Source organism: Sus scrofa, chromosome 8 (assembly GCF_000003025.6).
Source record: "Sus scrofa isolate TJ Tabasco breed Duroc chromosome 8, Sscrofa11.1, whole genome shotgun sequence".
NCBI classification, from domain to species: domain Eukaryota; kingdom Metazoa; phylum Chordata; class Mammalia; order Artiodactyla; family Suidae; genus Sus; species Sus scrofa.
In genome coordinates, this window is record NC_010450.4 from 4,757,439 (window position 1) to 4,772,436 (window position 14,998).

A 14,998-nucleotide genomic window follows, 5' to 3' on the forward strand; every position below is an offset into this window, starting at 1 on the left:
ATGCGGCCAAAAGGAAAAAAAAAAAATCTCAACCTCCCAGAAATGCAAATTAGCAAATATTAATGCCAACCAAGGGTGCTTGGTGATCTGGGAATGCAAATTGCAGAGGTATTTTTGGAAAGCAATCTAGTCATATTTATCAAGGGCTGCGCATTTATACTGTTTGACCCAGTTGTTAAACTTCTGAGAATTTAGCCGAATGAATAGTCCAAGTTCAGAGAAAAACTTTATGCACAAAGATGCTCATTGTAGCAACATGTGTCATTGTCCAACAGTGAAAAGAACAATGGGGGGATAATTAAGCAATCTGTAGTGTATTTCATTTATTTATTTATTTATGTTTTTATTTTATTTTATTTTATTTTGCTTTTTAGGACCACACCTGTGACACATGGAAGTTCCCAGGCTAGAGCTCAAATCAGAGCTACAGCCACTGGCCTACCCCACAGCCACTGGTCTACCCCACAGCCACAGCAAAGTCAGATCTGAGCCGCATCTGTGACCCACACCCCAGCTCACGGCAACGCCAGATCCCCGACCCACTGAGCGAGGGCAGGTATCAAACCCGCATCCTCGCGGATACAAGTCGAATTCATTTTCCGCTGCACCACAATGGGAACTCCTATAATGCATTTTTAAAATGGAATCTTTTGTAGCCACTTAAAAATGACGACTCAGTGAGTTAAGTATCCAGCATTGTCTCTGGGCAGTGTGGATTCAATCCTCGACCCAGCACAGTGGGTTAAGGATCCAGCATTGCCTCAATTGTGGTGTAGGTCACAGCTGCAGCTCAGATTTGATCCCTGGCCTGGGACCTTCCATCTGCCTTGGATGCATCAAAAAAAAAAAAAAAAAAAAAAAAAAAATATATATATATATATATAGTTATGCAGAACATGGACTAACTTGGGACAGGCTCATGGTAAAGAAGCGAAAAGGACACAATTGTGTGTTCTCTTTAACCCCCAGGATTTGCAACCTTCTTTGCTGCCACTGGGCTTTGGCACATCAGTTCTCTCCAGGCCTTCAGGGCGTGTTCCTGGCCTTTGTCCCCACCCCGTTTGGTCCAGCTTAGCTAGAATTATTCTCTAACCTGCCCTTGTCTTGCATGACCCCCAAGGAGGCTGGCAGCCCTTTTAGTGGCGGTCAAGTCCCCCACGCTGGCAGCCTGTGTCTCACCTCTTTGCAGACCCGCGTACTCTCCTGACTTGTGATAGCTCCGTCTCATCCTCATCAGCGCCACACGAGCTCATTCTGCCCTGGTTCCTCCGGGTCCCTCGGGCCTGGCCCTGGGCTTGGAGGCAGCCGGCTGGTGTCTGCTGGGTGCGTGGGTGGGTGAATGGCTCTGTGCGCTGGGATCACAAGTGTGGACAGTACAAGGAGGAGTTCCCGTCGTGGCGCGGCAGAAACGAACCCCAACCCGACTAGGATCCATGCGGATGGGGGTTTGACCCCTGGCCTCGCTCAGTGGGTTAAGGATCCGAAGTTGCCATGAGCTGTGGTGTAGGTCGCAGAGGTGTCTTGGATCCTGTGTTGCTGTGGCTGTGGTGTAGACAGGTGGCTGTAGCTCTGATTCCACCCCTAGCCTGGGAGCTTCCATGTGCTGTGGGTGTGACCCTAAAAAGCAAAAAGAAAGAGAAGGAAGGAAGGAAGAAAGAAGAAAAGAAAATAGAGGGAAATCAGAGAAAAACATCAGAACATCGATTGGAGGTTATTCTGGGGGAATTGCATTTATTTTTTAGTCATTTCACTTACCTTAAAATGTCTATAATTTGAGTTTTATTATACTCCGTAATAATTCCTAAAGAGGGAGTTCCCGTCATGGCTCAGGGATTAACGAACCCGACTAGGATCCATGAGGTTGCGGGTTCCATCCCTGGCCTTGCTCAGTGGGTTAAGGATCCAGTGTTGCCGTGAGCTGTGGTGTAGGTTGCAGATGTGGCTCGGACCCCACATTGCTGTGGCTGCGGTGTAGGTCACAGACGCAGCTCAGATCCCGAGTTTCTGTGGCTGTGGTGTAGGCCAGTGGCTGTAGCTCCAATTTGACCCCTAGCCTGGGAGCATCCATGTGCCTCGGGTACAGCCCTGAAAAGGCAAAAAGTAATAATAATATTAATGCCTAAAGAAATCCTTATTCCTACAAATGACCCAGTTTCTTCAACAAATGAATGAATGGCATTTAAAAGGGAGGAGAAGCCAGTACAGATTTCAACCGACTGCAGAGAAATGTGGGCCGGCTGCCGTGTGGGGACCTTGGGTGGATCCTGACTCAAACCAACCCAGTATCCAAGGACATTTTTGAAACAATCAAGTAAAACTGGACATGGTTAACTTTTAACTGAGATGGAGGAATTCATGCTCATTAGATTAGTTGGGATAATGGACCGTGGTTATGTTTATTTAAAAACCCCCTAAGAGTTAGCAATTATACGTGAAAGTATTTCTAGGGAAAATGACATTTTTGGGATTAGCTTTCAAATATCCTGGCAAAAACAAAGTGAGGTGGGAAAGAGGTGAAATCGCAATGGGAGAATATTGCAAGAATCTGGGTGATGGATGTGCGAGGCTTTTTTTCCTCTTTTTTTTTCTTTTTGGCTGCACCCATGGCGTGTGGAAGTTCCCGGGCCAGGGATCAAACCCGAGCCACAGCAGTGACCTGAACCACACCAGTGACGACACCAGATCCTTAACCTGCTGCACCACAAGAAAACTAGTTGAAAATGTTTGTATTAAAAGTTAGAAAGAGGGAGTTCCCCCTGTGGCTCAGCAGAAATGAACCTGAACTATACTGCGATCCATGAGGACGCAGGTTTGATCCCGGGCCTCACTCTGTGGTTTAAGGATCTGGTGCTGCCATGAGCGGTGGTGTAGGTCACAGATGCGGCTTGGATCCTGTGTGGCTGTGGCTGTGGTGTAGGCCGACAGCTGCAGCCCCCATTCAACCCCTAGCCTGGGAACTTCCATATGCTGTGGGTGCGGTCCTGAAAAGCAAATAATACGAATGATAACAAAGACAGAAGTCTCCTGGCTTTTCTCTAATGACGCTTCCTGCTTTGCTTGGCTTTCAGAGTGACCGACTCCTCATCAAGGGTGGACGAATCATCAATGATGACCAGTCCTTCTACGCCGACGTCTACCTGGAAGACGGACTCATAAAGTGGGTTTTTGACCAAACCAGCCTTTTAAGAAGCCCGCCTCCCTCCATCTCCCCGGCTGCCTGGCCCTTGGGGGGAATGGAAGGCTGGCCCTCTGCCCCGGCATGAGTGTGGGGGCTCTTGGGAGTCTGTGGATGGGGAGATCCGGGGAGTCATAAACCCTGGGTGGAGATGGGGCTGCTGTTCATGTGGATTTCATGAGCGTTTTGGGACCATCTGTGCCAAGAGCCTGTGAAGAGCAGGTGCTCAGGGCCGCGGTCCCTGCCCCCCCCCCCCCGTCCCAGAGGGATGTGGCCACTTCTGGTCAAGCGGCGGCCTCCCCTCCCCCAGTTCAGTCCCTCCCCTCCCCCAGCTCCCTCTCCAGCCACCCTGAACACTTCTGACGTTTGCAGGACTTGCCAAGCAGCACTCACCTGGGAACTGGGCATCTGTATATCCTCCCCCCTGAAATGCCGCGCCCTCCCCCATTCTCGTTTCATCCCCCTGCCCCCCGGCTCTGTTTGTCCTGTGGGCCTAGCTTGCATGGCGTCTCCTCCAGGAAGCCCTCCGTGCTGGCCCCTTGTCGTGCACTTGTCCCTGATGAGGGGTCTTGCCTTATGGCCGCCAGCCCTGGGCCTGGCGCAGTGCCAGGAGTAGAGAGCACCCAGGAGTGTGGATGACGTGAGTGTGACAGACATGCCCTGACACACCCGCCGGTGGAGACCTCGATCGCAGCCACGGTGTGGCCTGGAACCAGAAAGGGGGTAAAGCAGATGATGGCGCGTGGGGTGTGTTGAGAGGCCTCCGAAAGCGACATTTCTAAGTCACCCCTGCTTAGATAAGGCACAAGCACCCTGGGCTGAGCTCCCTGCTTATGTGGGGCCCCTGGGGTTCTGGGTGTGAAGGAACTGCCATCCCCACCAGCGACACGTGGTTGGAGGTTGAGAGGCGCACGAAGTGGGATGTATGCAGATGGAGCAAGGGCTCATCGGTCGGGCTCCACTTATTAAGTGCTTGCTGTATGTGTGAACACCTGCAGACTCAGGGCGCAGTGCAGTTTCCATAAATTCAGTGTCCTTCAGCTTTTCTTTCTTTTTTATTTGTATGTTTATGTTTTTGCTTTTTAGGGCCACACCCCCGGCGTATGGAATTTCCCAGGCTAGGGCTCGAATCAGAGCTGTGGCTGCTGGCGTACACCACAGCCACAGCAATGCGGGATCCGAGCCACATCTGCGACCACAGCTCATGGCAATGCCGGATCCTTGACCCACTGAGCAAGACCAGGGATAGACCCCGCAACCTCAGGGATACTAGTCGGATTCGTTTTCACTGAGCCACAATGGGAACTCCTCATCAGCTCTCCGAATGGGAGATACCTTTTAATTTTGTTCCTGTGGCTGAAAGCTTTCTAAGCGCTGATGCGGCTTTTCCTGCCTTCTAAGCAGAGCACTGGCTGGGTCTGAAGGCCTTGCAGGGCCTTTGGGCGGTCCTGCAGGGCACGATCCCCACTGGCTGGAGAAGCAGGTGTGCAAAGAGGGGACCCAGGGATGCTGTGGCGTGAGGAGGCTCCGTCACGTCCCTTCACTTTGATTAAACCCCAAGAAGCCCTTCATTTGTGGCCATGCGCCAAGTCTCCCTAAAAGCTGTTCAGCTAAGTGGGTGCAGAATCCGTTATGATTCATCAGGGGCTCCATCCCGTTTGCCAAGGGTTAGGAGAACCACATGATGGTGGCTCAGGGCTCTTTTCTGAGTGGTGCTGGGGTGGGGGCAGGTGTCTGATTCTCACACCTTCTTTTCTTTTCCTTGTACCCACACTCCTGCCGAGAACCGTTCAGAGTGTCTTCCTTCTAGTTCATGGAGGCTTCACTGGGGGGCGTCCCCTCTAGTTTTTAATCCCCATTTGGGGAGAATCTGCAGCTTCCGCAGAAGGGAAGCCGAGAGGCCACCGAGCTGGGTGGGCAGAGCCTGATATTAAACTTGGGGAGACGGGGCATGACTCCTGACCCAACACTGACTCGCTGTGTGGCCTTGGGCAAGTCACCGTGCAATTCTGTTCTCCTCTTTCACCAAGTGTGAATACTCCTCCCCTCACCACTTGTTGGCCGGAGGTTAGAGAGGGTTTGTAGAGAGGCAACGATCTGCCTGCCGAGATGGCCCCTGAACAGTAGCATTTGTTGGTACTGCAGCAGGTGACTCCTCAGGTTCCCACGTGGAGGGTTGTGCCAGCTATCTGTGCATACCTCTCTTTTTTTGTGTGTGCTTTTTAGGGCTGCACCTGCAGCATATGGAAGTTCCCAGGCTAGGTGGGGTCCAATCGGAGCTACACCTGCCGGCCTACACCACAGCCACAACAACTCAGGGTCTGAGTCTTGTCTGTGACCTACACCACAGCCCACCACGACGCCAGATCCTTAACCCACTGAGCAAGGCCAGGGATCGAACCCTCATCCTCATGGATACTAGTCAGGTTTGTTACTGCTGAGCACGACGGGAACTCCCTGCGCATGCCCGTTCTGCATGTTCCTCATGCTGGACGCTATCCATCTTTCAAAGCTAGTGCAGATGGACCCTGGGAAGGGCTGAGAAGAGCGTCCTACAGTTGGTGTTCCTTAGCGGTTCCCTGCGCGTGGTATAAGGCTTGGGGGTAACTTCTCCAAACCCTCTTCCCTACCGCTCCTGGCATTGGCCATGAGCTTGGAGGTGGACAGAGGGAGGATTAGCCCAGACAGGATTCTGTACAGGAAGGCGGGAATTATGGAGAGAGGGGAGCTGGCAATGAGAAGCAGCGGCCGCGGCCGCAGCCGTAGTGCTGGTGCAAATGCTGGAAACGCGTTTCCTGCGGGCTCGCCATGGCCCTGGCGCTGTGCTTTGGCGAGACCTGCTTCCGTTCCAGGGTGGCCAGTGAGTGATGCCCACGCCCTGTGGAAGAGCCCCAGCTGGAGTCCCGTCACCTTTGTGCCCCAACCCCCCTGGACCAGCCAGGGGTCCCGAAGAGCAGGGAGTTCTGCTTCCGCACCTGCGTGTGGATTCTCTTTGGGACCAGACCGTGTGGGCCCCGAAGGAACGTTTTCCTGTTTTCATCTTTGATGTTTTTATGTAACTTAGAAAAATTAGTATTGGGGCCAAATCCCAAGAGAGTGGAACAACTGGATTTTTTTTTTTTTTTTTTTGAAATAAAAGTTGCTCAGAGTCAGATGTAGTGGTTCAGCCATGGAGGCTGTTGACTCTGTCCTGGTCTGGCTGAGTCTCCCCACCTCCCAACCCCCGGCCCCTGGACACATCTCCTGATGCTGGTTCCAACAGATGAGACAGAGCTGACACCACAGGGCTAAGGCTTCAAAATTCTTCTTCTTCCGTCCGCACCTGTTGGAACTTGCTCTCCTTCTGGAGGAGGTTTGCTGGTACCAAGCACATAGGGACAGAAGCAATGGGCAGCCTGTCTAGGAAAGCTCTGGCCACCACCCGCCTCCCCACCGTGAATCCTTCCCTGCAGGCTTTCGGGGGACAAGGGGGGTTACTTGCCAGGAGGTTAAGTAGCTTTTCTGAGGCTGGTGCTCACAACTGTTTCAAACAGGGCCCCAGGTTGCCTGTCTGTGTCCACCCGCCTGGGTGACGTAACAGAGTCCACAGATCAGAGCAAAGATTCATTTCTCCCAGTTCCGAAGGCTGGGTGTCTGAGGTCCGGTGGTGGGCAGGGTGGGTTCTCCTGAGGCCTCTCTCCTGGGGTGTAGACGGCCGTCTTCTCCCTGTGTCCTCACACACTTGTCCCTCTGCATGTCTGTGTCCTGATACCTCTTCTTCCAAGGACGCCAGTCACATTAGATCAGGGCCACTCTGAGAGCCTTGCATTACCATAATGACGCCTTTGAAGGCCCATCTCCAAATCTAGTCACGTTCTCAGGTGCTGTGGGGGTGAGGACTCCCAACATAAGGATTTGAGGGAGTCACCGTTCAGGCCACAGCAGGGTGTCTGAAGACGTGCAGCGCTAAGGGCACTCTCCCCTCTGCCTCCTCGCCGTCGCTCACCTCTCTGTCCCCAGGGCGGTTGCCAAAAGTGTATGAAGTCATTCCAGAGTGACAGGCTGCTCAGAGAACCCTTTGCCACTTGATGTCAATGCCAGTCTCACTGCTGATGGGTTCAGCTCTGCCACCGCCTCCCCCTGGAAGCCTTCCTGGATAACCAGCCTGGTGAAATGGCCCGCCTCGTGCTCCCCACCACCCTGTGTGAACTGGATGATAGCCACCTGCTTCTATGCTTTTCCTCCTTGTTAGGCTGTGAGCCCCTGGAGGGCGGGGATGCTGCCTGAGTCATCTCTGCCCGCCCAGTGCCCCGCGCGGGCCCTGCCTCAGAAGCGTTCACCTAATACAACTGGAGCCGCTCAGTTGACCGCCATTTTGTTTTTCTTTTAAGAACCAAAGGCCGTCTCTGTTGTTTGTCTCCAGACAAATAGGAGAGAACCTCATTGTTCCCGGCGGAGTGAAGACCGTTGAGGCCAATGGGCGGATGGTTATTCCCGGAGGTATTGATGTCAACACGTACCTGCAGAAGCCATCCCAGGGGATGACGGCCGCTGATGACTTCTTCCAAGGGACCAAGGCAGCGCTGGTGGGCGGGACCACGATGATCAGTGAGTGGTACCCCCTCTCTTAGGACATAGCTTGTGAATTCTGCATCCCCAGCATCTTGAGCAACACCAGGCTCTCTGCTCGGGTACCTGGTGTGCAGGTGGCTAAAGTTTTGAAACCAGTGATATAGGTATTATGACAGATGGGGAAGCAGAGGCTCAAGGAGGTGAGATAAGTGGCTGAAGTTCGCACAGTTGGAGAGTGGTTGTATTAGTCAGTATTGCTGTGATAATGCTGCGTAACAAACAGTCCCCAAACTTCAAGCACACACTTGTTTTTCTTATTCAGGGGTCTGCAGGAATAGAAGCAGGACTGAAATGGGTCTGCTTTAGGCTGTGGGTTGGGTTTGGGTGGGCACCATGGACCTCCCATTCTGGAATCAATGACCAACTCAGCTGTGCTCTTCTCCAGGTGGAAGGCACACGTGCCAGAAGGGAACTTCCTCTCCTTTGTTCTGCCTCATGTCTTGCCCACACACTGTGACTTCCGCCCTCGTTCTCTTGGCCAAAGCAAATCACACGGCCAAATCCAGAGTCCCTGAAATTGCATTCTGCCCACAGTGAACCATGGTGACAGTGGGAAGGGAAAAAAGACCTGTGGACAACTAACGCCATCTCCCACAGTGGTCCGCCTGGGATGCCGGACTCTTTCTCCTCTGCTCTTTGCAGCCAGATTGTTGTATTTTTTTAATAGCTGCTTTTGTTTGGATGCCATTTTAATAAGCATTTTTGATTAAATAAGCAGCCGTTTATTTGACGGGTTCTTTCAACAGGTAGGCTCTATGTCTTGATAGCTTGTCCCTGACCTGGGGACACCCCTGCCCATCTCCCCATCATAGGAGTTCCTCTGGAAGCACACTCTGCCTGGAGTCCGCCACCATGGACAGAGCTCGTGCGTCAGAGCTCCCGGTCCCCTGGATCCAGGAGGGTGTGGCCCAGCCCAGGGGGGTCAAGCACCATCCCGATTCCTTTTCCAAAAAGCAGCCCTGGGTCTGCCGGTTGAGGAAGAGGGAGGAGCCAAGATTTTGGACTTGGTCCCAGCTGCCAGGGTTTGCACTGGTCACCACCATGGGACAGTTAGCCTCTGTGGGTCTCAGCTTCTGAATCAGTGATGTGGACTTTGCAGGGTACCCCTGCCTCCGTGTGTGCCTCCTTAGCCCTGTGCATGGCATCTGTGCATGGTGGAGCTGGGACATTCTAAGAGGTGGCGATGGAAGTTTCAGGCTCAGAGGACCTGTGTGGGGTAGAGGACAGAGCCCTGGATGAGGCATCAGGATCCCTGCCATTCCCCTCTGCTCTTGTCCCATCGCCAGCCACGAAACCCGTGGGGGGTCCTTTCACCAACCCTGGGGGGCCTCATCCTCCCCAGGTACAAAAGGGTGGTTTTCCAAGTGTGTTTCCTGGAGCACCAAGAACCAGGAAAGCAGCATGAACAGCACACTTGGGAGGCCTGCAGGGGGCGGGGCAGGGAGTTCTGAGTCCCCGCCCCATTTCTTCATTCAACAGATATTTGTTGAGGGTTGTTCCACACCAGGCACTGTGCTAGGTGATGGGGGAGAAGGAGCAAAGCAGACGGGATGCTTGTTCTCCAGGGGCTCACCGTCCATAAGAGTTGCTCATCACCCACACAAGTGACCAGAAGCAGATTAGAACTGCCGAAAAGAGTGAGACAGGGCTTGAAACTGCAGGGCTCAGGGCTCAGGGGAGGCTTCCCTGAAGAAGTGGCATTCATGCATCGATCTGAAGGAAGAGTGGGAGTTAGCTGGGTGAAGAGGGAGGAGGGGAGCAGAGCACTGGGAAGCAGGCACAGCATGTGCAAAGGCCCTGTGGTGGGGGAACACATCTTGTATTTAAGAGACTGCAAGAAAGCCTGGGAGGCAAGGGTGCAGAGATCGAGGGCTGGAATGCTGTGAGATGAGGCTTCGAGGAAAGGAGGTCCTGGGCCTTGATGGCCGAGATAAGAATTTTGGTCTTTTCATTTGGGCAATGAGCAGCCATGGAGGGAGATTAAGCAGGAAGTGATGTAATCTGTTTTAAAGAGATCAGAATTGGGAATTCCTGTCGTAGGTCAGTGGAAACGAATCCGACTAGCATCCATGAGGACACAGGTTCGATCCCTGGCCTTGCTCAGTGGGTTAAGGATCCAGCATTGCTGTGGCTGTGGTGTAGGCCAGCCGCTATAGCTCTGATTCAGCCGCTAGCCTGGGAACCTCCATATGCCACCGGTGTGGCACTAAAAAGACAAACAAAAAAAAAATCAGAGTAGAGTGGCCTAGATTGAGTGTGACAAGACCAGTGGGAAGTGCTTAGAGTCGTTCCACTGAGAGATGAGGGTGCTGTGACCAGGAGGTGGCAGGTCCAGGGACATGTCAGAGGGAAATCAGTAGTTCTTGGTGACGGATCAGCAGTGGGGGCATGTGAGGGAAAAGAAGGGTCAAGAGGGGGGACTTCCTGGCTTCTAGCTTGCGCAGCTGTAAGGTGCCAGCCTTTACAGCTGGGGTGGGGGAGGGGACGATGTCACATGAGGTTTTGGACATTTTAATCTTAAGGACTTTTGGGATCGTCCTGGTAGAGAAGCCAGGGAAACAGCAGCGTTTAGATTTGCGTGGCTGGGAGGGGGTGATACATTTGAATGAGTAGCCGCATAGAAAGTTCTAGGACTGAGCTCTAAGGATTTTGATCACTTAATGGCCAAGTAGAAGAGGGAGAGTCTTCAAGGAGACCGATGAAAAAATGGCCACAGAAGTGGGACAAAAAGCCAGAAAGCCATGTTGCCATGGCAGCCACGGAGGAAGGAGTTCCAAGAAGGAGGGAGTGATTCACTGCCCTGAGAGGTAGAGTGAGAACCGAAGGTCCGATTAGCAAAGGCTGGAGTTGGAGGTGAGGGGAGAGTGGAGACTGCTCTTTCCAGCCGTCTGGCCATGAAGGATGGAGGTTAGAAGCAGGGCAGTAGCTGGAGGGATATGTGAAGCCCCGTGAGGTGTAAAAGACGAGTGTCTCCCCTTTGATCTGCCTTACATTTCGGATTTTATTTGGAAAAGGGCTGATGGCATTCATATTCTTTTCGTCTCTAAGGTCCTTTTCACCTTGGCGTTTTATGCCTATGAGGTCACGTGGAGTAACAGGAAGGAGTTCAGACTCTGCCACTGACTGGACTCTGAGAAGCGTCTCCCTACTGCTTCCTAGTTGTGTGACCTTGGGCAAATCTTCCAGCCTCTTTGAGCCTCGGTTGCTTCCTCTGCACAACGAGGATATTACTGTTCATGTCACAGGGTAGTTGTGAGGGTTGAATGAGATCATTCGTATGAAGCCTTTGTGGCGGTATCTGACACCTGGTCAGCATTTGATACATAATCATGATGCTGATGGTGAGGATGAAATGACAGGAGCCATGGTGGGGACAGCAGTGGTCAGGAAGACTAACGATGGTGGTGACAGCATCACTGCGGATAGTCGTGATTAGGAGTGGGTAGAATGGTGGCGGTGTTGATGTTGATGGTGGGAGTGGTGATGAAAGGGACGGTGATGAGGAGGGTGTTGATCTTGATGATGTCAGTGGTGGTGATGAGGATAATGACCATGGCGATGGTGGCGATGGGGTGATGGGGTGGATGGTCATGCTGCTATTAGAGATGATGGTGATGGTGATGAAGATGGTGATGGTGGTGATGGTGATGAAGATGGTGATGGTGGTGATGGGGTGATGGGGTGGATGGTCATGCCACTATTAGAGATGGTGGTGATGGTGGTGATGGTGATGAAGATGGTGATGGTGGTGATGAGGCAGGGAAGAGGCTCTCACTGGAACAGCTTGGGTCCCCCACATCTTGGAATGTGACACACCTTTTTCTGTCCCAGTTGACCATGTTGTCCCTGAACCTGGGTCCAGCCTGCTGACCTCCTTCGAGAAATGGCATGAAGCAGCTGACACCAAATCCTGCTGTGACTACTCCCTCCACGTGGACATCACCAGCTGGTACGATGGCGTCCGGGAGGAGCTCGAGGTGCTGGTGCAGGACAAAGGTCAGTTAAAGGCCAGGGATGGGGCACCGTTCTGGAACTCAGTTCCTTTGCTGGGTCTGAGTTGTGGAGTTCGAAATCCCTTTATCTGCATTTGCTATGAGCCCAACTGTGAGCTGTACCCTGCCGTGTACACAATGGAAAAATTGGACCCTCCTTAAAGAGTCTGTCTTCTCCTCCTTCCGGCTCCACGGAGGGTCCTCCTCTTCACAGAAGAAAGCCTGATTTCCTTAGCCTGGCACACCCTGATCTAGTCCCACTTTCCTCCGCCTACTGTGTATTCATCTGGGTACTTATTTCTTAGATGCTGTCCCCTAAACCCCGCTACACCCCTGGGCCTTAGCTCTTGCTATCTCAGCATCTCTTATCAGGGGCCCTTTCTTCTATTCTGCTAACCAGCTCAACTATCACCTCCTCCAGTTTCCCCAATCATAATTTCCCCAATTATGTCTGTTTATCTTTGCATCCACCCCTGCTCCCCTCTTTGTGGGCTCCCATAAGACATCTCCGTGCAGTGCAGGTACTTTACAGTGTGCACGATCCCAAAGGGGGCTGAATTGAACTGAAGACCCACAGAAGCAAAGAACAAGAGAACAGAATGAACCAGTGGTCCCTCCAGAAAGGGGCAGTTCTGAGGCTCTCTGAGGAGGCAGCCTCAGTTGAATGAGATGCTTCAAGGAGAGATGGGGTGTCTTTAATTTTTAAAATATATGTGCTGTGTTTTCCTATAAAAGTATCATTACCACAATACAAAAAAAAAGTGCAGAATATCAAGGGAAAGGAATTTTTTTTCCTTTGGTCCTACCCACAGTCTCTGTTTACCATTAATGCTTAGGCTTATTGCTTTCCATCCCCTATCTATTTAGATGGTTTTTTCTTTATATAGCTATGAGGTAGCAGCTATTCGGAATTTTTTTTTTCACGTAACATTTTATGAGTAATCATTACTCTTCATTAATAGCTTTCTAATGGCTCATGATATGCAATGTAATGGTTAATTAGCTTAACCATTTCCTTTTTATTGGACACGTAGGGTTTCTGTTTACTTTACTGTAAATTGTGTTTGCTGAACGTCTTCGTATATACACATTTGTTTGCATTTTTAATTATTTCCTTAGATTTCCAGAAATGGAATTACAGGGGTCAAGGTTTTTAACATTTTGCAAGCTGGTGACACTTACCGTCAAATTGCTTTCCCTCAAAATGCACCCACTTGTCTGCCCACAGCCCCATGTCTCTCGCTCCCTGCGTGTTTGCACCCTTGGGTGTTATTGCTTTTACAATAATCATTGCTAATTTGATGAATAAAAATCAGCCTACCGTTGAATATTGCAGTTCTTTAACTGCTAAAGCCGTTAAATATTTGGGGTATGTTTTTCCTTTATGTGAATATCCGTTGTGTTCCTTGCTCATTTACCAGCTTGGGCTGTATCCCAAAGGCTTTATGCCCTCATTAAAGTTGCTATGAATCACACTTAAAAAAATTTTTTTGGCCACACCCCTGGCATGCGGTAGTTCCTGGGCCAGGAATCGAACGCATACCACAGCAGCGACTCAAGCTGCAGCACTGCTGTGACAACACTGGATCCTTAACCTGCTGTGCCACAGGGGAGCTCTGTAAGTCACACTCTTGTTTTGTACAGACTCATAGCGCAGGAGTTCCCAGGTGGCTCAAGGGGTTAAGGATCTGGCATTGTCACTGCACTGGCTCAGGTCACTGTTGTGGCGCCAGTTCTATTTCTGGGAACTTCCACATGTTATGGGCGTAGCCAAAAAAAAAAAAAAAAGAAAAAGAAAAGAAAAGAAAAGAAACGGAATCATAGTACAGGGGAATTTACAATGTTGTCGCTTGCCTTCTTCACCCAACACGAAATCCTGAGCAGTTTTCCATGTCACCTCAGGGGCTTCGTCACATCCGCTTTAATAGCCTGACTATGAACGGGAACGTGGAGAGGGGTCAGGGTCACAGAGCCATCATCAGAGTGCCACAGCTCTGTCGCCGAGGGGGCTTTGCAGGCCATATTTATTGCATTGTCCCGAAAGAGCTCATTTCTTCCCTGATAGAAACTTACAAAGAAAATACTTAAAATTTTAAGGTACACCTGATGGATTTTAAATGTCTTGTCAGCACTGGGAAATGCTTTTTATTGTTTTAGGTTTTGGAATTGGTACGTGTTTATTGAAACAGTATGATAGTATCTAAAGGCAAAAGTGATTATTTGGTGTTTGTCCTTCCAGGCGTTTTTCCTACTTTTATATGAAACCTTTGAATGTGTATATACATATTCTGTTTTTATTTTATTTTTATTTTTTTTTGTCTTTTTGCTATTTCTTTGGGCCGCTCCCGCGGCATATGGAGGTTCCCAGGCTAGGGGTTGAATCGGAGCTGTAGCCCCCGGCCTATGCCAGAGCCACAGCAACGCAGGATCCGAGCCGCGTCTGCAACCTACACCACAGCTCATGGCAACGCCGGATCGTTAACCCACTGAGCAAGGGCAGGGACCGAACCCGCAACCTCATGGTTCCTAGTTGGATTCGTTAACTACTGCGCCACGACGGGAACTCCCCCATATTCTGTTTTTATATGTGTACTCACATATTCATAAATTTTATATCAGTGGAACTATAATATATGTCATATTCTGCAGTATGTTTTTTTTTTTACTCAATAAAATGTCAAGGGCCACCAGACCCCCTCTGCTTAGCAGCTGTGTGACCTTGGGCCAGTCCCTCAACCTCTCTGTGCCTCAGGTTCCCCATCTGAGAAATGAAGGTAATTAAAGGGTCATTTTGAAGATCAAATGAGCATGTAAAGTGCTCATAGAACAATGCTGGCCTGTGGTAAGGACCCTATATATATTATGAGTTTATCGTCATTCCGTGGCAATACGGATCTCATTTCTCAGAAGACCCTTGGAATTTTCCATTTTTTTCAGGCGGTCCTGGGTTGAGTTCTCTCCCACTGGTGAATTTAAGAAATTGTATTGTCAGGGCTCCCAGGGTGGGAACTAGGAGAGGCAGAGATGGGCCTGCAGAAAGTGAGTGGATGTTAGTTTCCTATGGCTGCTATAACCAGACCCACCGGTTTATGGTTTCAAACAGCACAAGTGACAATTCTGGAGGTCACAAGTCTGAACTGGGTCTTAGGGCCTGACATCCAGGCGTGGCGGCCCTTTCCATCCAGAGGCTCCAGGGTGGAATCCTCCCTTGCCTTTCCCA

General features: G+C 50.9%; 1 protein-coding gene across 2 annotated transcripts in view; it reads left to right on the forward strand.

Annotated features, from left to right (window-relative positions):
* Positions 1-14,998, forward strand: part of CRMP1 (collapsin response mediator protein 1) — a 71,473-nt gene that overhangs the window by 23,264 nt on the left and 33,211 nt on the right. For both annotated transcript variants that reach the window (XM_021100983.1, XM_021100984.1), the window contains exons 2-4: positions 3,069-3,157; positions 7,578-7,762; positions 11,618-11,782. In XM_021100983.1, coding sequence (XP_020956642.1) covers positions 3,069-3,157; positions 7,578-7,762; positions 11,618-11,782 — 439 coding nt within the window. The remainder of the gene's footprint in view (positions 1-3,068; positions 3,158-7,577; positions 7,763-11,617; positions 11,783-14,998) is intronic.